We start from the raw sequence: 26,832 nt of genomic DNA on the forward strand, positions 1-26,832 counted from the left end.
GGGGCTTTCTAGTCGCTTTCACAGTATAATTTCTTTATCTAACTTTTAAAAAACAGTGTGCAAATCAAACGAGATTTTTGTAACCTGCGAAGCACCAAGTTATATTATGTTGTTACAAATTCGCAGCTACTCCATTCTTTCCGATAGGGAACTGCATTTCCCAAGATGCCTCAGGTCCTCAAAGCGCTGAACGCGGTTTTGCAATTGACTCCAGCGAGGCCCGGTAGCTGCCGGCTGGGGTGGCTGTCAGGGCGCTGCGGAGCGGATGCACCGTTTGTTACTGCTTCCAGCAATCGAGACGGACAAGGGAAGCGACTGAAACGGCCTCTGGCTGCAGGAGAGCGAGGCTTCTGCCGGGCGCCACAACCGGGTGTTTTTCCCACGGCACACCTTACACTATGTCACGGCACACTAGTGTGCCGCGGCACAGTGGTTGAAAAACACTGACCTAGAGCAGTGTTTTTCAACCTTTTTTGTGCAAAGGCACACTTTTTTCATGAAAAAAATCACGAGGCACACCACCATTAGAAAATGTTAAAAAAATTTAACTCTGTGCCTATATTGACTATATATAAAGTAATTCTCTTGAATAGGAATCAAATAAATATGTAGTGGAAAATGGGAGCAATGTCAAAATAGCTTTGTTTGCCAGAACGGGGAACACCTTGGGTGCTGCAAGGGTCGCTAAGTGTGAAAAATGGTCGCAACGGTCGCTAAGTGTGAAAAATGGTCATCAGTCACTTTTTTCAATGCCATTGTAACTTTGGTCACTAAATGTTTTCCCCCTCCTTGAGACTCCTCACTTCTTCCTTCATTCCTCTTGCTTATCTACCTTCACCTTATCTGTCTTCTGCTCTTTCCCTCTCTTCCTTCCTTTCTCCTTCCATCATCTCTTCTTTCCTCACTCACTCCCTTCCTCCTTTTTTCTCTTCCTTCTCCTTCCATTCTTTCATCTTCATTTCTTTTGCCTATCTACCTTCTCTGTCTTTCTGCTCTTTCCATTTCTCTCTTCCTCTTCGCTTCTGTTCCTTCCTCCTTCCCTCCTTTCCTATTTCTTCCTTCTTCCTTCCTTCTGCCTATCTACCTTCACCTTCTCTGTCTTTCTGCTCTTTCCCTGTCTTCCCCTTTCCTCCCTCCCTCCTTTCCTTTCTAGTTCCATCTTTTCTTCTTTCCTCTCTCCCTCTTTTTCTTTTTTCCTTCCTTCCCCCTTCCTCTTGCCTATCAACTTCATCCTCTTTGTCTTTCTGCTCTTTCCCTCTCTTCCCCTTTTCTTCCTACCTCCTTCCCTCTTTTCTCCCTCCCTTCTTCTTTTTCTTCCTTTCTTCTTCCATCTTCCTCCTTCTCCTTCCATTCTTTCTCTTTCCATCCATCTTTTCTCCTTCCATCTTCTCCCCCCCCTTCTTCTTTTCCTCCCCCCCTCCCTCCTTCCTTCCTCTCCTTTCCTTTCTCGCACACAGGAAGGGGAGGGGGGGCTTTCTAGTCGCTTTCACAGTATAATTTCTTTATCTAACTTTTAAAAAACAGTGTGCAAATCAAACGAGATTTTTGTAACCTGCGAAGCACCAAGTTATATTATGTTGTTACAAATTCGCAGCTACTCCATTCTTTCCGATAGGGAACTGCATTTCCCAAGATGCCTCAGGTCCTCAAAGCGCTGAACGCGGTTTTGCAATTGACTCCAGCGAGGCCCGGTAGCTGCCGGCTGGGGTGGCTGTCAGGGCGCTGCGGAGCGGATGCACCGTTTGTTACTGCTTCCAGCAATCGAGACGGACAAGGGAAGCGACTGAAACGGCCTCCGGCTGCAGGAGAGCGAGGCTTCTGCCGGGCGCCACAACCGGGTGTTTTTCCCACGGCACACCTTACACTATGTCACGGCACACTAGTGTGCCGCGGCACAGTGGTTGAAAAACACTGACCTAGAGCCCTCTTAGCTGGTTTCTCAAGGGTGGGCTTCTGGTGCAGATGGATCTCTAGGTCCATGGCTATGGCCATCGGGTACCAGTCCTGTATGCAGTCCAGAATTACCCTATAGATGCAAGCTTACCTGAGGTCCTGGTCCAGCACTTCTTTGAAGTGGTAGATGAAGAGGTGTTCAGGTCAGTCTCTCAATTTTCCAGGCACCCTTCAGAATTTCCAGATGAATTCTTTGGGGGGTTGGCCCATTTCCTTCAGGCTTTTGATTTCAGTTTCAGCTTCCTCTCTGTGGACTATATCTTCAAATCAGACCCAGTGCAATTGCACAAACTTGTCAGTATCTTCTAGTTTTGGGGGCCCTTCATTGTGTAATTGGGCTATCCACTCCGCTGCCTCTCCCTCCATCATATTGTCAGTAATTGCCAAAACTATATCTTAATCAGTCTGGTACTAGTCCCCATAACCGTTGAGATGGGACTAAATCCAGTTCATGAAATGACCTGTTTACCCAGGGTTCCATCAAATGTTGCCATGAACTGTGGGGGAGGGGCGCTAGCAGTGCAGGCTGTGAGGCCAGTATAGACGGTGGGGCCGGAGCTGGCATCCACTGGTATTGCACCCACCCCTGGCCGGGTAAAAGGCCCAGCCAGGGGAGATTTGGTCAGCTGGAGGCAGTCTGACAGCTGACTGGCAAGGGTTTTTTGGGGGTCTTGGGAGCCCCAATGGTTCACCCTCACAATCCTGAGCTGCATTGGCCTAGAGATCCTTGCTGCTGTGCAGCGCCAATTCTCGCAGGAGCTGTCATCCCAGTGGACCGGGACCGGCAAGGGAGGATAAGGAGCAATCTGCTATGTGCTGTGAAATGATGTCAAAGCTCCATTCTGGATGGTTGCGACTCCTCGATCCGGGAAGGTGAACATGGATTGGGCCAGGACCCAACCGGGCTAGCCTCTTAGGGGAGCCAATGCTGAATTGGTCAAACTGTTCTGGAACACCTGCTAGCAACTGGCTCTGCAACGGCAGCGGGAAACCTCATTCCCTAAAATTGGTGGGTTCAAGAGGTCTCGTTTTCCACTTGAAGACTCGTGTGCACCCATTGTAATTTGGAGCTCCTAAAGCATCTCACCCTGACTGCTAACTCCTGAGACCCCACAGCTCCTGTGGCTTTGCCCCATAGGGAAGGATCCTGCTGAGCAATCTGCTAGGGCACTGGCTCTTTGGGTCGGGTGCCCTGCCAATGGTCAGCTTCTGCGGCCTCCGCTGCTTCCACCATGCTCTCCAAAGGGGAGTAGATGGTCTCAAGGATGACCTCTGAGCTAGTCCCTGTAGTTCCTTCTGTGGTTGCTGTCTTCTTCTCCATCTTCCCTGGGTCTTTGTGCGGCGTTTGGGGCTCAGGACTTCAGACAGCACCCCGTGAAGCTTTCCCATTTCTTCATTTTCATCAGTCATGTCATCTTCCAATTCACAGGTATCATTTGGGAAAAAATAGTGCCTTGGATATTATTAGAAAATTTAATTCACTTAAGTCAATGCTTTCCAGAAGTGAAAGATGAGAAGGTAATAGCAATGTAAATTTGCACATATGTTCCTTAATAGGAATAAAAAAATAAGTTAGCAACATGATCTTCCAGAGGTGTCTGTGGTGACATTAACTAGCTTCAAAACGTGCAATTTTGTGACTGAAGTCACACCCTTGTTATGTGCACTGCATGTATATAAAGTGGGTTTGGATTTCAGTCATCTGGCCAAGCTCACTATTTTGAAGACTACTGCTATATATATCTCTGCTTCAGAGCAAAAAATAGTAGTTTTCACAGTATTTATTTTAATATTTAATGACATTTCACATCTATAGTAGCATTTGTACTGTAGGATCTGTGAAAATAATATTCAAAACACAAGGTCTTTTCTAGGTCTATGCCACCTGGTTTCACCTCCCTATCAAGACAAGAACCAAAGGCAGACCAGAGAATGTCACAACGCCGCTCTTATCAAGCTAGGCAGAAGATTGCAAAAATGAAGAAAATTTATAAAGCTATGAAAGAAGAGGTAAGTAAGGATAAAGCACGCAGAATATTTGGTATTTAGAGTATTACTGCTAGATCATTAGAAGTCTATCAATATGTTTTAAAGGGATTTAATCAAGTACCAGTTTTTGAAAACTACTTTTAGTAGAGTGTTCAAATGGGAAGATTTAATTGTACTGTATATGGATGGCATACTTGTATATGATATGAAATAACCAGTGACGTGCAATGAGATTTATGGCTGGTGAGGCAAAAAGAAAGAAAGCGGCTTTTGCCTGCCCCGCAGCTATGCCCGACCCAGCTGTGGGGCGCAGGACACCTCTATGTCAGACAGAAGTGGTGGGCGCTTTCTTTCTGCTTTGCCCGCCCCGCAGGGCAAAAGCTGAAAAAAAGTGCATATGACAGAAGCGGTGGGGCGCTTTTTTCTGGCTTTTGTCCTGCGGGGCAGGCAAAAGCCGAAAGAAAGCGCCCCGCCATTTCTGTCTGACATAGAGGCGTCCCGCACCCTGCAGCTGGGTCGGACATAGCTGCGGGGCGCGGGGCGCCTCTGTCAGACAGAAGCGGTGGGCGCTTTCTTTCGACTTTTGCCCGCCTCGCAGGGCAAAAGTCTCTTTCTTGACAGCGGGCAAAAGGCGCTTTCAAGAAAGAGGGTTTTGGCTGCTCCTGCGCTATGTCCACTCCGGCACTATGTCCGCATCCCACCTCTATGGCAGACATAGCACCGAAGTGGCCAAAAGCCTCTTTCTTGACAGCAGGCAAAAGGCGCTTTCAAGAAAGAGGCTTTTGGCTGCTCCGGCACTATGTCCGCCATTAGAGGCGGGACACGGACATAGCGCCGGAGCGGACATAGCTTTGCAAATAAACCAGGCAGATGATTAGCATATATGTTAAGGAAAAAACAAGTCTCATACTATAGAGAAAATAGAATATAAAGGTAAAGAAGTCTATCAACAGGATATGATTAAAAAGTCTTTTTTAGAATTTTATACGAGACTGTACGCTGGTGATAAAATACAAGGTTTAGAAATAGATAGATATTTGGAGAAAGAGAAGATCCCCATAGTTACAGATGAGCAAAGGGAAAGATTGAATCAACCGATAACCACAGAGGAAATTCTCCTGGTAATTAAGCAGTTAAAGGTTGGGAAGGCTCCTGGTACAAATGGATTGACAGCGGTTTATTATAAAAATTTACAATTAGAAATGGTAGAACCTCTTAAGGAACTATTTAACAAAATTCAATTGGAAGGAAGGATACCACCATCTTTGAGAACAGCCTTTATTTCCCTGATTCCGAAAGAAGATCAAGATCATACTAAGCCAAAAAATATAGGCCTATATCACTACTTAATACAGATTATAAAATGTTTGCTAAAATACTAGCAAATAGGTTGATGTCAGTTATACAACAAATGATTCACAATGATCAATCTGGTTTTATACATGGGAGACAAATGAAAAGTAATGTAAGACAAATTGTTAATCGAGTATTTGGGGAAGAATAACCAAGTCCCAGCAGTGCTTATATTCTTGGATGCGGAGAAAGCATTTGATTGAGTGAATTGGCAATTTCTAATGAAAATAATACAAAAGATGCAGTTTGGAGAGTATTTCACACAATCTATCAAGGCAATATACCAGAAACAAACAGCACAAATTATAGTTAATGGTACTCTAACAGAATCTTTTAAAATCGAAAAAGGAACAAGTCCCCTGTCTCCATTATTATCTTAACTTTGGAGTTATTGCTGAATAGAATATGTGGGTCAGATGACTTACAGGGAACTAAGATTAGGCATTATGAATATAGAGTACGAGCATTCGCGGACGACTTGGTTGTAACTTTAACCCAACCGGGGAAATCAGCTATAGGTTTAATGAACATAATTAATCAATATGGCCAAGTATCTGGGTTTAAAATAAATATAGGGAAAACAAAGATGATAATTAAAAATATGACTACAAATCAAAAAGAAGAATTAAAAAGAGTAATAGGATGTGAGATAGTTTTTAAAAAGTTACATATTTAGGAGTTTATATTACAACCTCAAATGGGAAATTATATAAGTATAATTATGAACCATTATGGCACAAAATACAGACAGAGATGAATAAATGGAAAAAATTACAATTGTCTTTGCTGGGAAGGATAACAGCAGTAAAAATGAATGTTTTGTCTAAGTTTCTATTTCTTTTTCAAATGATACCAATACTCAAAAAAGATGCAAATTTGGAAGAATGGTAGAAAGGTATTAATAACTTTGTTTGGACAGGGAAGAAATCGAGAATAAAACTTAAAATAGTGCAAGACATACGTGAAAGAGGAGGTTTGAAAATACCTAACTTAAAATTATACTATGAAGCAGTAGTTTTATCAACAATTAGTGATTGGATTAACTTAACAGGAATAGAATATTGAGGGATATGATTTGGTATTTATTTTTTTTGAGTATTTTATTTGGATTTATAGGCCGCCCTTTTCCCTGAGGGGACTCAGGGCGGCTTACAATCATTAGGGAGGGGGTACAATTCAAAACAAACAATATGTGAACAAAATAAATAAAGTAATAAAAACACAACTTGCATTCAACATTCAACACTCGGGTGGGGCAAATTAGAGACTTATCCCCAGGCCTGTTGGGATAGCCAGATCTTAAGGGCTGCGCGGAAGGCCTGGACGGTGGTGAGGGTGCGTATCTCGACGGGGAGATCGTTCCACAGGGTCGGAGCTGCAACAGAAAAGGCTCTCCTCCATGTAGTCGCCAGTCGACATTGGCGGATGGGATTCGGAGGAGGCCCAGTCTGTGCGATCTTATCGGTCGGAGGGAGGTAATCGGCAGAAGGCGGTCTCTCAAGTACTCAGATCCACTACGATGAAGGGCTTTAAAGATGGTCAACAGCACCCTGAAGCACACCCGGTATATGGTTGGCATGTGTCAGGTGCTGCTTTAATAATCAGGAAAGAAACCACTCAACTCCATTTGTTTGAAATTAAGTGTACTTTTACTAATTACAAATGAATAGTAGCAAAGCAAAGCTGAGTCTGGTTAATTGGGTGTGAAAGCAATGAATATCATGTATAGGTCAATCCCCTCCCCTTGGCACCCCAGTCCATAGTCCAATTATAATTCACCCAACTGTCAGGTGGGAGATATCTTCAAAAAACATCATCAGGGTGGAATGCTGGTGGGAAACTCCCTTCCTCCACATGCGCAATGAGATGGTCAGGACAGCGTCTAGAATATTCGTCCAGCACATAATGATTCCCCTCCCAAATACCATGCCCCCCCTCCCCATTTCAATGGCAGCTGAAGCAGCAGCAAGGCAGAGGCTGACAGCATGCTTATTTAATATATGATAAGAAGTTGGACAAGATTTTTAAAAGCCATATTTTAAGGAATGCTCTGCGTGTCTGGAAAAAATATCAATATAAGTTAAATAATAAGATACCTATGTGGGTAGTACCCAGACACATGATAGAGAATATAAGTATAGAACAAAAGCAGGATGTAATCACATTTAGAGAGCTTCTTAACATAGAAAGGGGTGTACCACAGTTAAAGCCTTTGAATGTACTAAGAGAGGAAAGGGTAATTCAAACCTGGTTTCAGTATGGACAGCTACAGGCTAGATGGAAAAAAGACCAGAAAATTGGTATTATGCAAAATGAGGATAATTTGGTAAAACAAATTAGGGACCAGAATCAAATGCATATAAAAAGGTTGTATAATATACTGATAGAAACAGATTCTGAAACAGAGTTAGTTAAAGACTGTATGGTAAAATGGGCACAAAACTTTGAAGACCCAATAATGATGGAAACATGGGAAAAGATTTGGGTAAGAAATGTAAAATTTACACAAGCTCAAAACTTGAGACAGAATTTTTATAAGATGTTTTATAGATGGCATTTAGATCCCAAAAAGTTAGCTTGTATGTATCCGAATTTACAATCTAAATGCTGGAGATGTGATTGCGCTGATCCTACGTATTATCATATATGGTGGACTTGCAAAAAAGTTAAAGCATTCTGGATAAAAATATGGTGGATTATTCAAAATATTCTTAAAAAGAGGATAAAGTTCACTCCCAAGTTGTTCTTGTTAGGTATAATTACAGACTGTACAGTTATAGAGACTAATTTGATTCTGAACTTAACAACGGCAGCAAGATTGTTGGCGGCGCAGTATTGGAAGAAGGAAGAATTGCCTACTATTCAAGAATGGACGTTAAAAGTAGTAAACTTAGGAGAGATGGCCAAAATCTCAGCATATTTGAAGGACCACTCAGATGAGAAATACAAGTTGCAATGGAGAAGATGGATTGACTATATTCAAAATAAATATCGGACTAAGAAATTTAAATTAGCTTATGAATGAATGAACAAAGAATGTTACAATTTATCTAAAGTTAGCTTAATAAAAGGGGAGTTAAAATACAAGAGGAGGTAGGATGCTAAAGTTAGTTAGCTTATGTTAGTGTATGATTGTTAAATGTTTATACCCTGTATTTTGCTCTGAGAGGTTGGGGGGAGGGAGGGTTGGAGGGGGGGCAGGGTTGGGGCAGAGAGAGGGAAGGGGAAACATTTGTAAAATCTATTACAAAAGAGCCAAGGTGGTGCAGTGGTTAGGGTGCAAGACTGCAGGCTCAAGGTTGACTCAGCCTTCCATCCTTCCGAGGTGGGTAAAATGAGGACCCGGATTGTTGTTGGGGGCAATATGCTGACTCTGTAAACCGCTTAGAGAGGGCTGAAAGCCCTATGAAGCGGTATATAAGTCTAACTGCTATTGCTATAGTCTAACTGCTATTAAAATTCTTTAATAAAAAAAAGAGGCTTTTGACCGCTCCGGCGCTATGTCCACCATTAGAGGCAGGATGCGTCCTGCTCTATGGTGGACACAGCAGCAGGGCTTTAAAGCCCTGGAGCTGTGTCTGCCATACAGGCGGGATGCATCCCGCTCTATGGTGGACACAGCGGCGGGGCTTTGGTGGGGCTTTCCGAAAGCCCCGCTGAAGCTCCGAAGCCCCAGTGTTTGGACCTTCACTTTCCGACTGCTTCTCACCGCCACCGCACTCCGCCGCCTCACCCCCCACTTCCTCCGATGGACAATCCTCTGCTTTCTTCAGCTCAGATGGAGCCGGGACACCCAAGCTGCTGGCGGCAGTGGCAGGGGCCACCTGAGCGGCCATGATCCCCCTCCCCAGCCAGCCAGCCCATCCACCCCCCGCCCGACCTACTCCTCGCTTGGCCAGCCAGCCGGCACAAGACATCACCGCTCTTCTCCTCCTCCCCGCTCAAGCGGCGGTGGGCTCCACAGGACAACAGGGTTTCATTCCTCCCCTGGCACGGCGAGCTCCAGTGGGCTGGATGCCGGTGCGAGGGGCCCGGCCCCACGGTGCCTCATTGCTCAGTTGCAGCCGGCGAAGAAAGGGGAGAGGAGAACGAGGAGGAAGAAAGGGGGAGGGGAGCAGGATGGGGCTCTCAGTGGGGGGAGAGGAGAAAGGGAAGGGGGGCACAGTGGGCAAAAGCACCAGCCCACCAGAAGAGGTGGGTAAAAGACCCGCCTCTGCTGGCGGGCTGTCCCTCTCTTCTCAAACAAGGCTGCCCCTCTCTTCTCAAACAAACTCTCTCTCAAATTGAGAGAGAGTTTGTTTGAGTGAAGTGAAGAAACAAACACATGCGCACATACACACACACACACACACACACAAATTACTTACAATAAAAATTGCTTACAAATTACATTAATTTTGAACTTCTCCCCCTCCCTCCGACCCATATACCTTTTCCAGCTGTTTCACAGAGGATTTCAACTCTGCTCTTGTCTGCCATGATGAAAATGTAAAAAATGTAAAAAGAAAAAGGCAAGGGCTGCTGAGGTCAGGCTGGGTTAGCTGCTGCCAGAGCCTCCAATGGATGACTCTGCTTAACTGTTTTAAAAAAGCCTCTAAAAAGTGCCCTCTACAGGAGGAGATGAGAGAACCATGTGCTTCATCTACATAAGGATTTCTTTTGGCTTTTAACCCTTGCTTAACTCTGCTCAAGTGATCATAAAGATAGACTAAATGAGGCACGTAGTTTTCTCGCCTCCTCCTGCAGAGGGCATTTTTTAAAGAGGCTTTTTTAAAGTTTAGCACTAAGCAGAGTCATTCACTGTGACTCTGGCAGCAACTACCTCAGCCTTTTTCCTTTTATTTTTCTTTTCTTTTCATGATGATAGTGGTGAGGCCCTGCCTCCCCTGACTGCACGTCCCTGGAAATAACACCTTAAAAAAGAGAATAAAACAGCTGCTGTTTTTTCTATTATCCAACCTGATAAAAATAATCTTTGAATTCTGCCTGGAGAGAATAGATAATAACTGCAAGAGCATGCCTGCAGTAATTTTGTAAGGCTGCCATTCTATTAAAGTTTTAGAAATTATTTCTCTTTGCTTAGAGAACTTTTGTCTTGCAAGAAGCCTTGAAATTACTTTTCTTTCTCTTTATTTCTACTGGTGGCAGTGTTTACTTTTTTGGTTGTGAAGTTGGGTTCCTTATCTGGTTGTTTTTAATTTTTGGCTTTTTCAATTGAATTATGGCATAGAAAGGATTACAAATTTTATTCTATTTTTGGGGTTATTTCTTTTTCTTCTTACATTTTTGATAGTAGACTCTTTTTATTTTTTTTCTACCTTGGACCATTCTATGGTCACTTTGGATTATAACTGATTTTTCTACTTTCTTCTTTTTACCTTTGACCACCTTATGGTCACTTTGGATTATAACTGACTTTTTCTTTTCTTTTTCCTTTTTATCTCTATACCAAGTGGATTACAATTAGAAGAAATTGGAGATGAGTAAAAGAATAATAACCACCGGCTCTGCAACAACACCTTCCTCCTCACCAGCAGGAGGACAAAGATCAATACAGACAATGTTGCAACAGGAAAAGGAAAAGGGAGAGAAGGCAGTTATCTTGGAGATGATTATGCAAGGAATTCAGAAACTACAAGCAAAAACAGACACTATTGAAAAGAAGATAGAAAACATGGAAAAAAGAATTGAAAATATAGAACAATGAACAGAAAATATGGAACAAAAAGCAGTTAAAACTGATGAAAACATTGATAATATTCAACAAATGGTGATGAAATATGAAGATAGGCTACAAAAATTGAAGAAAAAGATGACCAAAGAGAGAAGAAAATTGGAGAGATTGATAACAGACTAAGCTTGGTGGAAAAGGGTAATATTGGAATACTGAATTGGGAGATCGAAAGGTCAGAATTCTTTTTAAGATTTCAAAATATAGAAGAAAAAGGTGAAGACTTGTTACAAATAACGATAGAAATTTTGACAAATGTCCTTGACCTAACCCAAGAAAAGATGGCTAATGCTATAGATGAAACATTTCGAGTTTATACAAGATATGCAGCGAGAAATCAACTGCCAAGGGAAGTTCACCTAAGATTTACCAAGAAAGCAATTAGGATGCAAATACTTCAAAAAGCAAGAGATAGAAAACTGGAGTACAAAGGTAAAGAGATCGTAGTTTTGAAGCAAATACCAAAAAAAGTGAGAGAATCGAGAAAAGAATACCAGTTTTTGACTAAAATTCTACTCAAAAAAGGAGTTAATTACAGATGGTTGCTACCAGAAGGTTTAATGTTTGTATGACAAGGACAAAGATACAGAATAGACTCAATTGAAAAAGCAGAAGCATTCTTCAAAGAACATCTCAGAGGGAAGGCCGAGAAGACTGGGCATAAAGAATCAGTGACAGAAGTACAAGTGGTATCTTCAGCCTCGACTGGAAAAAAAAAGAAGGAGCTGTAGGCAGGATTGAGATAGAAGAAGGTGCTGTAGGTGGCATGGACATTAGAGAACCACGGGAACCTAGAGCTACCAGAACAATAAATCCTATGTATAAAACATAAACATGGAAGAGAAGAAAATGATTTCAATTAATATAAATGAACTCAATTGAGCAAATAAAAGAAAGAAAATATTTCACAAATTAGGGAAATTAAAATTGGATATAATTTGTCTACAAATGTATATTCAAAAGCAACATGAACATTTATTAAGGCAACCAAAGCTGGGGAAAATATTTGTTTCATTGGCAAACTGTAAGAAAAGAGGAGTGATTCTTTACATTAAAGATGCAATCCTAGTGGAACAAATCTATACAGATGACGATGGAAGAATCTTGATGGTGGAAATTATGGACAATAATAAGAAAATGCTACTAATAGCAATCTATGCGCCTAATGATAAACAAGATGAATTTTACAGAAAACTACACAGGAAAATAATAGATTTGGATTACTCAAATATTTGCATGATGGGACACCACAATGGAATTGTAGATAAGAACATGGACTATAACTCACAAAAAAACAAAAAGTTAAATAGAAAGATACTCTCTAAATCCTTTTTTAAAATGATCAAAGAGACGGGTTTAAAAGATGTTTGGGGAGAGAGAAACCCTACTAAAAAAATATACTTTTTACTCAAACAAACATTTATCTTATTCCAGAATCGATATGATTTGGGTAGTGACTGAACTGGCCTACAATATACAGGAAATTGAGATTGAAACAAGTACTTGGGCAGATCACAATCCAATGACAATTAAATGGAGAGGACAAAGAAAAAGATCTAGGCGGACACTAAACACCATATTAAAAGAGAAAGACTTTGTACAGAAAATTCAAAAGGAATTCGCCTTCTTCTTTAAAGAAAACAGGAAAGAGGAAACATCAATGCAGAACCTCTGGGATACAATGAAGGCTGTATACTAGAGGGCTAATAATTGACTATACAAGGAAGAGAAATATAAGGGAAAGACAAACACTTAAAGGACTTGACAATGAATATAAAGGTCTTGAGAAAGAACTCCAGAATTCCCCCCAAAAGAAGGATATTAAAGTAAGAATGGATGTGATTAAACACAAAATTGAGTTAATGAAAAAGGAGGAATTAGCCCAAAAAATTAGGGGTGCTAAGCAGAATTATTTTGAAAATACTAATAAACCAGGCAGATGGTTGGCATAGAAATTGAGAAAAGAGAGAGATTCAAAGAAGATACTGCAGTTAATGGATGAACAAGGGCAAACTTGTTATGGGAATGAAGAGAAGAAAAAAATAATATTACGGTAAACTATATGACCAAGAGAATATAGAAGAGGCAGGGGTGAAATAATATTTACAAGAACCAACTTACCACAGATACCCAAAGAAACTGCAATAATGTTAGAAGGCAAAATAACTATGATGGAGCTAATCGAAGCACTTAAAAAACAAAAGAAAGGGAAGGCCCCGGGCCCGGATGGGCTACCAGTAGAATTTTATACGACCCTGCAGCAATCGTCGTCTCTTCCATTATTAGAAGTAATGAACGAGGTGATGTTAGAGAGGAGAATATCAAAATCATTGTCTGAAGCATATATTACACTTTTACCAAAAGAGGAGGCCGATTTACTACAAATCAAGAACTACAGACCAATTTCCCTGTTAAACTCAGACTATAAGTTGTTTGCCTCAATATTGGCAGAATGACTTAAGAAATACTTAAGCAGTTTTTTTCACTTTGATCAAAATGGATTTGTGCCAAAGAGACAAATTAAAGATAATATGAAGATAATTTTAGGCACTTTGGAATATTATGAGGCACATCCTGAAAAACAATTGGCATTGATATTCTTGGATGCTCAGAAGGCATTTGACAAAGTGAACTGGTGTTTTATGTTGTTACAACTGGAACAGATGGGTTTTGGCGAGAAATTTATTCAAGCCATACAAACTATATATTATAAACAAACAGCAAAGATAATGATAAATGGAGATTTGACAGAGCCTATTGAAATAAAGAAAGGAACGAGACAAGGCTGCCCATTATCACCATTACTTTTTGTTTTAACATTAGAAGTTTTAAATAAAAATGTCAGAGAAGGAAAAGAAATAAAAGGAGTGAAAATTAAAAAGGAAGAATACAAGCTACAAGCATTCGCAGATGACTTGGTCTTCATCTTAGAGGATCCATTAGAAACAGCACCTAAATTGATAGAAAGATTAGAAGAATATGGGAAAGTAGCAGGATTGAAAATAAATGAAGACAAAACAAAGATCTTGACAAAGAATATACCAACAAGACAAAAGAAAGAGTTGGCGGAAACTTAGGAGATGCAAGTTACAAATAAGGTTAAATATTTGGGGATATATTTAACAGCAAGATGCAGTGCTCTCAAAGATAACAACTATTATAAACTTAAACAATAGATTGTGATGGACTTGAAGAAATGGAAAAATTTACAATTATCAGTGTTAAGGAGAATATCTACAATTAAAATGAACATTCTACCTAAAATCTTATATCTGTTCCAGACAATTCCAATTAGACTAGGAAAGGAATTTTTCGATGACTTAAATAAAATAGTGTTGAAGTACATATGGCAGGTGGGGGGGAAGCAAGAATAAAATTAAAATTGTTACAAGATGCAAGAACAAGAGGAGGATTGGGCCTGCCAATTGGGAACTATACTATCAGGCTGCAAGTTTGATGTGGTTTAAGGAATGGATAACACTAAGGAATACCAGATTATTGACTCTTGAAGGACATGATCTATTGCTGGGATGGCATGCCTTTTTGTGGTACAAGGGAACTAAAACACAGGGGTATTTTAGAAACATTACCTACGGGAGGTCTTGTTATTAAATTGGGAGAAGGTTAAAAGACAATATTATTTAAAAATTCCAGTCTGGCTATCAACGATTGAAGCTTTTTCATACGCAATAATATACAAAAAGGACCAAATAGTTAAATATGGTGAAATATTGAATGTGGATGGTGAACTTAAATCTATGCAAGAATTGGAAAAGGAAGGTATAAAAATGAATTGGTTTTCATATATGCAAATACAAGCTAGATATGACAAGGATTGTAAAGAGGAAGGTTTTTATGATAAAATGATGGAGTTAGATAAAATTTTGATGGGTATTGATGAAAAGGAATTCAAAAACTCTATGGGCACCTGCTAGAGGTTAAGTTAGAAGAAGAACAGGTTAAAGGATCTATGATAGCCTGGGCTATCAGGCTATCATTTTTTGGGCATGGGATTGAACTAGAGAAGTGGCAGAAACTGTGGTCTCAAAACTACAAAATGACAATGTCAACAGCATATAAAGAAAATTTGTATAAGATGTTTTACAGGTGGCATGTCCCCCCCCACGAGAATTGCAAGAATGTTTAAGAACAAATCAGAAAAGTGTTGGAAATGTCAGCAGATACCGGGTTCATATTATCATATGTGGTGGACCTGTGTAGAAGCTAAGAGATATTGGATTAAGATCCACATGTGGTTGGAGAAAATGACCAAAAAACGCATAGACTTTAAACCAGAGATTTTTTTATTGGGAATTATACCAGAAATATACAACAAAGATTTGAAATATTTGATTGTAAATGTTTTAACAGCAGCTAGAATTGTATTTGCAAAAAATTGGAAAAATGAAAAAATAACACAAGAGGAAATTATCCCAAAAATAATGGAATGTGCAGAAATGAATAAATTGACATTTGAAATTAGAGAACAAGAAGATGAACAATTCTGTAAGGTTTGGGATTTGTTTTATCAATGGTTAGATAAAAATCATGGTAATGGAAAATATTAAATATTTTTATATATATTTTAAGAATAATAGAATGATATATGCAATACTATAAGGGTTTAGCATTGTTAAACAGATTAGAATGATGTAATGGAATGATGTTGTATGCATGAATTCAATATTTAGAATATTCTGTTTAAAATTAAGGAATAATAATTATAGTTGAAGAATTGATATAACAATAAGATACTTATGTTTATCTATTGAACTATTTGTGATTTGATATATAATTATAAGTGGTGACCATGGATAGGACGCACAAAATTTTGTAACCAAACAACACACTATATGAAATGGCAGAAGGTTGTATATGTTTATGTTTTTGTTTGTCTTTGTCTGTTTAAAAAATTAAAACAAAACTTTTCAAAAAAAAATCTTTGACGGGGTATGTGTGCTTTGCTGGCCAATGAATTTTGTGACAACATGGTTTGAGCAGGTTATGAATCAAATTATTAGAAAATAGTTTCCACCTTCCAAAACCATAGTGGTCCAATGAAGTACATAAATTATTAGAAAATAGCTTCCACCTTCCAAAACCATAGTGATCCAGTGAAGTACATAATTTGGGTAAGGATTTGCTATAGCTCATTTTGCCTCAAAAGTTTAAAAATGAATCTTTCCATCTCTATCATGATCTTTACTTGAAAATAAGGTAGTCTGACTTTAAGTGAGATTTATTACTTAGTGATAAGACTGTTTTATATAGATCTGGTTGAGAGCCCATTTTAACGTGTTCATACATTATTTTCTTTCTTTGGAAATTCAACTTCATGTTATAACTTTATATTATTATAAGGGTCTCTCCTCTCCGTTCAAGAAAGTAAACTCTTGAAACAATCAACATTTGAAAAGAAACCTTTTATTGAAGGAAGGGGATTGCAGGACAAGCTAATGAATGTACCTACGCCCCCTCCCCACAAGAATGGCAGCATCACGATAGGGATCTATGGGATCTGACAATTATACAATTTTCCAATATTGTGTAGTTTATTTTGTCCTGACATGTAGGGTATAAATGAAAGTGATATATAGTATAATGAAACTAGGATATAACATAAATGAATTAATATCCTACAGTCTCTAGGAACCTGGTATAGACTTTGGTATAGATAGGCAAAGAGGTTCCAATATTTGGGGCTAGTGGGTACAAGAGCCTGGGTGGTGCAGTGGTTAGAGTGCAGTATTGCAGGCTACTTCTGCTGACTGCCGGCTGCTTGCAATTTGGCAGTTTGAATCTCACCAGGCTCAAGGTTGACTTAGCCTTCCATCCTTCCATGGTGGGTAAAATGAGGACCCAAATTGTTGGGGGCAATATGCTGACTCTGTAAACTGCTTAGAGATGGCTGTAAAGCACTGTGAAGTGCTATATAAGTCTAAGTGCTATTGCTATCTAACATTTTGAAAGCTCACCAGCTATCAAGATAATGTAACAATGTATAAAGGAAATGTTTGTGCTGTATTCTTTCCCCTCTAGTCTCTACCTAGGATACTCCCCAATTCAAAAGCCCTTTTCCTGAAAAAGTAACCATAATTTCAAACAAAATTGTTTTACCTGGGGCAACGTGTTATTTTTTTTTTCCTAAGAAGATTTATAGAATCTATTTGGTCCAAAGACATTTTGGAAGTAATAACAATGTAGGACATTAACAATGTACTACTATACAGCATTTATTTTTATGTTATAAATTTAAATGATTTTAAACAAAGCCAACATGGGTTTGTCAAAAACAGATCATGCCAGACTAATCTTATTGCATTCTTTGAAAATGTGACAAAATTAGTGGACCAGAGGAATGCTGTCAATATAGTTTCAGTAAGGCATTTGATAAGGTAGACCATAACCTACTACTAGGTTAAAGTAGAAGAATGTGGGTTAGACAGCATCACCACCAGATGGATTCGTAACTGGCTGACCAACCACACTCAACGTGTAGTCCTCAATGGAATTGCATCTACATGGAGGAAAGTATGCAGTGGAGTACCCCAAGGCTCTGTTTTAGGCCCAGTACTCTTCAACATCTTCATCAATGATTTGGATGAGGGAATAAATGGGGAACTCATCAAATTTGCAGATGACACCAACCTGACAGGAATAGCCAATACTCCAGAAGACAGGCTTAAGATACAGAAGGATCTTGACAAACTTGAACATGGGGTACTATCTAATAAAATGAAATTCAATGGTGAAAAGAGTAAGGTTCTACATTTAGGCAACGAAACAAACTGCACAGGTACAGTATAGGCGGTACCTTGCTCAATAGTAGTAACTGTGAAAGGGATCTTGGAGTCCTAGTGGACAACCATTTAAATATGAGCCAGCAGTGTGTAGCAGCTGCCAAAAAAGCCAACACAGTTCTAGGCTGCATAAATAGAGGGATAGAATCAAGGTCACGTGAAGTGTTAATACCACTTTACAATGCCTTGGTAAGGTCACACTTGGAATACTGCATTCAGTTCTGGTCGCCACGATGTAGAAAAGATGTGGAGACTCTGGAAAGAGTGCAGAGAACAGCAACAAAGATGATTAGGGGAATGGAGACTAAAACATATGAAGAACGGTTGCAGGAACTGGGTATGTCTAATTTAAGAGAAAGAAGGACTAGGGGAGACATGATAGCAGTGTTCCAATATCTCGGGTTGCCACAAAGAAGAGGAAGTCAAACTATTCTCCAAGGCACCTGAGGGTAGAACAAGAAGCAATAGGTGGAAACTAATCAAGGAGAGAAGCAACTTAGAACTGAGGAGAAATTTCCTGACAGTTAGAACAATTAATCAGTGGAACAGCTTGCCTCCAGAAGTTGTGAATGCCCCAACACTGCAAGTCTTTAAGAAGATGTTGGATAGCCATCTGTCTGAAACACTATAGGGTTTCCTGCCTAGGCAGGGGGTTGAACTAGAAGACCTCTAAGATCCCTTCCAACTCTGCTATTGTATTGTATTGTATAAATAGAATTTCTCAGATTCCAAGTGAAGTGTATCCCAAGATATATCACATGTATGGAGAACATTATGTACTTTCTAATAGCAGTCTGCATTACAAATAACTGAAAATAATCAAGCTGACACAAATTTTAAAAAGGAAATATCCAGGAAATTACAGGCTGGTTACCTGAACATCAGCTTCCACAATATCAATATATGGTAATCAAAAAAAAAACCCCCTGCCTCACCAATATAGGTTTTTGAAAGTGTCAAAAGGCATCCGGATGACAGTTTATCTTTCAATTTTCAAAAGGTCTTTGACAACATCTTTTCAAGGCACCCAAAGACAATTAGTAGTCAAGAGATAAGAGAAGCTGGCTTCCAGTTTGGGCGTTGTCTGAGGGAGCTGTTTCTTTTTTAGCAGCTCCAGCCCCAGGCCTGCGTTAAGCTGCCTAAACAGCATCCATCAGCTGTTTGACAGATTGATTACCTTTCCTTCGGACAAAGAAGGAGGGGCGAGAAGCTGAGCTTGGGAAGTTCTCTACTAACCTCCCCCAGGAGATAAATCTGGGGTGTGAAAGGTGTGAGCCTCCCTACAACCCAGCGAACTCCACGCCCGGGGTTTTTTCTGCCTTTTTGCAGAACGAAGTCATATGTCCACCCCTTCCTCAATGATTGATTTATACCTGAATCCAACACAGGCAGACAGATACCGGAAAACTTCCAATCGTATGTATTAACAGACTTTAACTCCATTTTTCTAAAAATTCCTTCTAATAAACTATGTGGCAGAAAGACAAAGATGGCGCCAAAGAGTTTTGTAGGCGGGGTTGTGCTGTGATGTTACAGACTTTCACAGAGCTCAAACTATTATAGAGCTCAAGATCATTTAAAGATCATTAAATCAGCAGTGATTTATTAGCAAACTACAGAGTAATAGCTGGAACAAGCGGCTTGCCTGGATTTATTAATTGGGTGCAAGATAAGATTAACTGAGGAAATGGCTTCTAAGCAAGTTAAACCACTTATCACCTCGAAGAGCGCAGGGAATTCACCTGCTCCAACATCTAAATTACAGTCATTGTTGCCTCCACAACCCCCCTCCTGCTGGGGAACCTTTGACTCAAGAAATATTGCAAAAAGTATTAAATGATGCTTTAAAAGATTATGCAGCCGCAATGGAAATTAAAAAACAGGAAAAGATTTCTGTTGCTTTCAAGGAGATGTCGGAAGAAGTCTTGGGTTTGGTCCAGATCCATAATCAAGAAATTAGAGAAGATATTTTAGATGCTTTTAAATGCTTATCTGGCTACGTATCAGGAATGGAGGATAAACTGAAGATCTTAGTGATTCCAATATTAACCTGGTAATGAAAATGGATGTGATTCAAGGCAAGGTTGATGATGCAGAAAATGAAATTACAATGTTGCAGTATAGACAGATGAAATTTGCTTTAAGAATAAGGGGCCTTAAAGAGAAAAACCAAGAAAATCTGAAGGAGATTTTCTCAGAAACCTTTGATCAACTGATGGGACGGCCAGCAGGGGACTTTGACTGGCAAATTGACAAGCTATATCGTGTTAATTCATGGCTTGCCAGACAGAAACAACTTCCAAGGGACATTGTGTTGTACTTTGCCACAAGGGACATGAGGAATTTGATATTACAAGAGTCCTATAAAACCAAGTTGCAAATTGGGGGCCAGGAGGTGATAGTTTTCAAGGAAATACCACCCAAAATGTTGAGATCTAGAAAAGACTATGTCTTCTTAGTGGATGAACTCAAAAACCATCAGTTACAATTCAGATGGGAAGCTCCAGCCGGATTAGTGGTCAACTACCTGGGACAAAAATATTGTCTTAACTCAGTACGGAAGGCTAAAGATTTTTACAGCAATATACTGAAGGCTGGACATCCCCCCCCCCTCCAGGACCTAGAGAAAGAGAGCAAGAAGGACAGAACAGACAGCAAGATACCCAAGGATCATTGTTGGTGGACCAAGTTGGGATACCTCTGCTGGAACTAGAAGGCGCGAAGGAGCAAAGACAAACCCGTGTGGTCACAAGGCGTATGGAACAAGAGTTAAAGAAGCAACAAGTTTTGCAACAAACTTACACAACAGCTAAAGAAGCTACAGATTCTAGCTCAGAAGCGGTAGGAGGAGCCAGGCCGAAAGCCAAACTACAGGATTTCCAGATAGCTCTTAAAAAGCTTCAGGGAGCTAAAGATGACAATTAAATTCTTAACTTGGAACATCAATGACTTAAATTCACCACAGAAAAGGAAGAAAATATACCATTATTTGAAACAATTTAAGAATGATATAATTTGCCTGCAAGAGACACATATTAGAACAACTGACCAGAAATATTTGATGAATGCAAGACTTGGACACTTTGTAGCCTCCGCCTCAGAGAAGAAAAACGGTATAGTTATATGCCTAAGAAAGGACATGAAAGCCGAACTAATTGAAGCAGACTCCCAAGGAAGATATATTGCAATAGAACTTGTATTAGAAGGGAAAAAGATACTTTTAATGGGAATATATGCTCCCAATCAACAACAAGACAAATTTTACAAAATGCTCCATACTAAGTTAATACAATGGCACTATAGATCTTGCACATTAATGGGTGACTGGGACGGAGTTTTGGACACCAAGAAAGATAAGAAGGGTCTCCTGCAAAACATCCAAACGCGAGCGAAACTACCTAAGTCTTTTTTCGATATGATGGATGATATGGAGCTAAGAAATATCTGGCGAGAAAGAAATGCAAAAGAACAAGACTTTACATTATTTTCTGATAGACATCAATCATTTTCCAGGATTGATTTCATATTAACAACAACTGATTTGTTTTCTAGGGTAAAGAAGACAAAGATATGTTCCAGAGCCTTAACAGATCATAACCCGGTTTGGATGGAATTGGAATTTGGGAGGGAATCTAGAAGGTGTTGGAAATTAAATGAAAATTTATTTAGATATGAGAAAAATGTTAATGAATGTAAAAAACTGTTGAGAGAATATTTTGTTTTTAACATGAATAAGGGTACATCTATGGAAATGGTTTGGGATGCAAGTAAAGCGTACATGCAATAAATTTAAATAAGTTATGTAGACGAAGACAAGGGGGGGAAAAGAAAGGAACTAGAGGAAGAGATTAGGGAGAAAGATCAGGAGTTAATACTAAACCCAGGAGATAAGAAGATTAAAGATGCAATTACCCTATTACGAGCGCAATTTAATATGCTGATGTCAGATCAGGTGGCTACTAATTTGTTATATGCAAAACATAATATTTTCTGTAATGCAAATAAACCAGGTAGATGGTTAGCATGACAAGGAAGAAACAAAAATCTCGTAATATACCGAAAATATATTATAAAGGGAAAGAAGTTTATCAACAGGATATGATTAAAAAGGACTTCCTTGAATTTTTTACAGTATTGTACACAGGTGCTAAAATACAAGGCTTAGATATAAGAGAGATACTTGGACAAAAAAAATACCAATAGTCAAGGAGGAGCAGAGGGAGAGATTGAATCAACCAATAACCTCAGGGGAAATCCTCCAGGTAATTAAACAGTTAAAGGCTGGGAAAGCACTGAGTACAGATGGTTTGACAGCGGTTTATTACAAAAACTTACAATTAGAAATGGTAGAACCCCTTAAGGAATTATTTAATAAAATCCAAGTGGAAGGAAAAGTACTCCACCTTGGAAGACAGCTTTCATATCCTTGATACCTAAAGAAGATCAGGATCTTAGTCAACCAAAAAATTATAGACCTGTATCACTACTCAATATAGATTATAAAAATTTTACAAAAATATTAGCCAATAGGTTAATGTTGGTTACTCAGCAACTGATTCATAATGATCAAACCGGTTTTATACAAGGGAGACAAATGAAAAGTAATGTAAGACAAATTGTTAATATACTGGGATATTTGGGAAAGAATAACCAAATCCCTGCAGTGCTTATATTTCTAGATGCCGAGAAAGCCTTTGATCGAGTGAATTGGCAATTTTTAATTAAAACAATGCAAAAGATGCAAATAGGAGAGTATTTTTTACAATCAACCAAAGCAATATATCAGGAACAAACAGCACAAATTATAGTCAATGGAAGTTTAACAGAACCATTTAAAATCGAGAAAGGTACAAGACAGGGTTGCCCCCTATCACCATTATTTTTTATTATAACCTTGGAATTATTGCTGAATAAAATACAGGGGTCAGATGATTTACAGGGAATCAAGATTAGGCATCAAGAATATAGACTACGGGCATTTGTGGATGACTTGGTTATAACTTTAATTCAACCATGGAAATCTATCAAAGTTTTAATGAATATGATTAATCAATATGGCCAAGTATCTGGGTTTAAAACAAACCTAGGAAAAACAAAGATGCTAGTTAAAAATATGAACACTAATCAAAGGGAAGATTTAGAAAAAATAACAGGATGTGAAATAGTTAAAAAGGTTAAATATCTAGGAGTTTACATCTCAACGTCAAACAGGAAACTATATAAGTATAATTATGAGCCACTATGGCACAGTATACATGCAGAGATGAAAAATTGGGAAAAACTACAATTATCTATGCTGGGAAGAATAGCAGCAGTGAACATGAATGTCTTGCTTAAGTTCCTATTTCTTTTTCAAATGATACTAATACTTAAAAAAGACGCAAATTTGCTTGAATGGCAGAAGGGTATTAAGAAATTTGTATGGGCAGGGAAAAAGCCGAGAATAAAACTTAAAATAATGCAAGATGTACGTGAGAGAGGAGACTTGAAAATGCCAAATTTAAAACTATACTATGAAGCAGTAGTTTTATCAATAATCAGTGACTGGATCAATTCAACAGAGGATAGAATACTTAATATCGAAGGGCATGATTTGGTATACGGTTGGCATGCTTATCTGATATATGACAAGAAGGTGAATAAGAATTTTAAAAGTCATATTTTAAGGAATGCTCTATTGCGTGTCTGGAAAAAATATCAATACAAACTAAATGATAAGATACCTATGTGGGCAATTCCCAGACATGCAAACATAAGTATAGCACAAAAACAGGATGTAACCACATATAGAAAACTTCTTACTATAGAAAGAGATGCATTACAGTTAAAACCCTTGAATGTACTAAAAGAGGAAAAGGCAATCCAAACATGATTTCAATATGGACAGTTACAGGCCAGATGGAAAAAAGATCAGAAAATTGGTATTATGCAAAATGAGGACAATCTACGAAAACAAATTAGGGATCAAAGTCAAATGCATATAAAAAGGTTATAAAATGTATTAATAGAAATGGATTCTGAAACAGAATTAGTTAAAGAATGTATGACAAAGTGGGCACAAAATTTTGAAGAACTAATAATGCTGGATACCTGGGAAAAGATATGGGTAAGAAATGTAAAATTCACGCAAGCCCAAAATCTGAGAGAGAATTTTTATAAGATGTTTTATAGATGGCATTTAGACCCTAAAAAACTGGCTTGCATGTATCCGAATTTACAACCTAAATGCTGGAGATGTGATTGTGTTGAGTCTACATATTACCATATATAGTGGACTTGTAAAAAGGTTAAAGCATTCTGGATAAAAATATGGTGGATTATGCAAAATATTTTCAAAAAGAGGATAAAGTTTACTCCTCAGTTATTCTTGTTAGGTATAACTACTGATTGTACTGTTATAGAGACTAACTTGATTTTGTACTTAATAACGGCAGCAAGACTGTTGGTGGCGCAATACTGGAAGAAGGAAGATTTGCCTACTATTCAAGAATGGACATTAAAAGTAACAAAGTTAGCAGAGATGGCTAAAATATCAGCATATCTTAAGGATCACTCAGATAAGAAATATAAAATGGACTGGAGAAGATGGATTGACTATATTCAAAATAAATACGGGACTAAGAAATTCCAGATAGTTTATGACTAAAAAAGCAAGGAATGAGATAATGTGTTTAGAGTTAGCCTAACAAAAGAGGAGTTAAAGCACAAATGAAAGATGATACCAACTTTCTTTTAGTTTATTGTAGAATATGCTTGTTAAAGATTTATATCCTGTATTTGCTCTGGGAAGCCGGGGGGGGGGGAAGTTGGGGGGGTTGGGTTTGGGCGGGAAGGCTGGGAGAGTTGAGGTAAATATTTGTAAAAGCTTTTTTAAAATTTTCAATTAAAAAAAATAGATAAGAGATGGAAAAGTTGAGCAGTGGTTCAGAACATTTCTCACAGCTCCATTTTAAGCCAACAATTGCCTATCTTCCTTCTGTTCATGTGAGCCATATGAAACACACACCTATAGTAGTGCTTTGTTTGGATATTAAGAATCTAATTCCAGAGCTGCAGTGGGCATATGAATTTTATGTCAAATAATACTGTTTGTCCAAGGATAGATTGCTCAAAGAATGCTTAATTTTGAGAAGAAATGTGCTTAGTTTTGGTTGAAATATTGAAAAGCTACAATTACATTATAAATCTCAAGATCAAGGGTGTCAAACTCAAGACCTGCGGGCTGGATCCGGCCCACAGGTTGCTTAGATCTGGTCTGCAGGCCTGCCCTGGAAACAGCGAAGGACCAATCCACGGTACCGCTGCCAGTGAAAACGAAACCAGAGTGGGCTGCATGTGGCCTCTACGAGTTCTGTTTTTGCTGGCAGAGGGCTGCAGGAATCCATTGCGGCCAAAAACACAGCCTGGGTGGGCCATGCACATACTCCCGGAACTCCATTTTAGCTGGCAGAGGGCTGTAGGAGGCTGTCGCGGCCAGAAACATAGCCTTAATGAGTGACATCCAGCTGGCCATGCTCCCCAGCCCCCCTGAGGTCAAACACAACCCTGATGTGACCCTCAATGAAACTGAGTTTGACACCCCAGTTCAAACTATAGCTGCATTTGTATTAAAAATCTCTGCAAAACAAGAATTTAGTTTAAAATGTATAACATTAGATTTCACTTTCAAATTGTTTGCTGTTTTTTTTTTGTTTTTTTGTTTTAGGACTTAAGCAGTCCTTCTTTGAGTGATCATTCAGCTGGGGATCCAGGACCAGAAAATCAATTTTCTAATGAAGATTGGGAGCAAGAAGCAGTAAGGCTTTATGATTGGGCCAGAGCACTCCGAACTGAAGATATTTGGGAAGATTAATCAGAGTTAAATGTATTTTTTGTTCATGTCTCCGCCATTTCTATCATATAGTTGCAACAACAGTTGAAATTGTTTTCCCCCATGTAGTTTTGTTTGCTCTTTTTGCAGACATAGCCATAGAAGATGAATATACACAATTCTCTGGCTTCAGGAAATTCCTAACAAAACGAGTTACTGTTGATAGAAAGATGTGATGTTATGTGAGAAGAATAAAGTAATGTTGCCAATGTGCATCTGTTGCTAGTAATACTTGAGGCATCTAGATGGAAAATAATAGGAAGAGGTTGATAAATACTAAAGGTAACTAAAGAGATGCTTCCCAATATGCATTAATATAAAGGAAACACGTGAAGATTTACACAGCTGCTTCAAAAGTTCTTTTCAATTGTTTCTGTATACCTGCACAATCACTCTTCCATTCAGTCTACCAGGAAAACATTGAGTTTTCATGCTTATCTATTTTTTTAAATCAAATTTGTATGACTGCCCATCACACCAAAGGCAAGACTGACAATACACTCCAGATAAACTTATCATCTGAGGTAACTGTGAGCAGCTTTCAAAACAGCCACATCAACCTTGCAAAGACTGTCACTAGTTTTATGCTTTGAAGAAAGGTTAATTTCTTCAATCAATAAGGGTGCTATAAAAATTTAGTAAAATTGGCTGTTACACATTTATGAACCGTTCTTTTAAATGCTTTACATAGCCACAATAGTTTTAGCATATTAATGGACAACAGACAAAGCTAAGTACTTTAAAATATTGCTTTCAAAGAAAAAAGTATAGCTTCTTTACTTTTCCCGTCAAAGTTATTAAGGCTCTAAAGTATTTAAATTTCATAACATTGTTAAAATTTACAACTGGTCCCAATTGTTCTATTTGCATTTTGGCTCAGCTGAGTACTTTCACAAGTATGCTAATACATATGACTTTAAGAATGTGAAGCAGACTTAATAATTGAAAAGGAACAAAAAATGGAAAAAACTAGCGAAAATTAAAAATATTTTATTTACATTCTTATTTATATACAATTTTTACACCTTGCTTAAAAACAGAACAGCATATATGCATGTCTGAACATAATGCATTCACAGGATGAGTTGGAATAACATTTACAAAGAAGTAGAAAGAAATGTTTTTAAGAATATTAA

The 26,832-nt window shown here is 38.7% G+C and overlaps 1 protein-coding gene across 3 annotated transcripts in view; it reads left to right on the plus strand.

Moving 5' to 3' along the window:
* The window catches only part of CUNHXorf58 (chromosome unknown CXorf58 homolog), an 83,069-nt gene extending 57,160 nt beyond the window's left edge, over positions 1-25,909 (plus strand). For 2 of the 3 annotated variants that reach the window (XM_014075633.2, XM_087726520.1), the window contains exons 7-8: positions 3,828-3,963; positions 25,532-25,909. In XM_014075633.2, the coding sequence (XP_013931108.2) occupies positions 3,828-3,963; positions 25,532-25,678 (283 nt within the window). In that variant the 3' untranslated portion in view covers positions 25,679-25,909. Of the gene's footprint in view, positions 1-3,827; positions 3,964-10,748; positions 10,794-25,531 lie in introns of those variants that run through there. The other variant, XM_087726521.1, reaches the window with a different exon arrangement.
* The last annotated feature ends 923 nt before the right edge of the window (positions 25,910-26,832 follow it).

The sequence above is a fragment of the Thamnophis sirtalis genome, unplaced genomic scaffold, assembly GCF_051295495.1.
Source record: "Thamnophis sirtalis isolate CommonGarterSnake01/CBP01778 unplaced genomic scaffold, rThaSir2_p1.2 scaffold_12, whole genome shotgun sequence".
Taxonomy (NCBI): domain Eukaryota; kingdom Metazoa; phylum Chordata; class Lepidosauria; order Squamata; family Natricidae; genus Thamnophis; species Thamnophis sirtalis.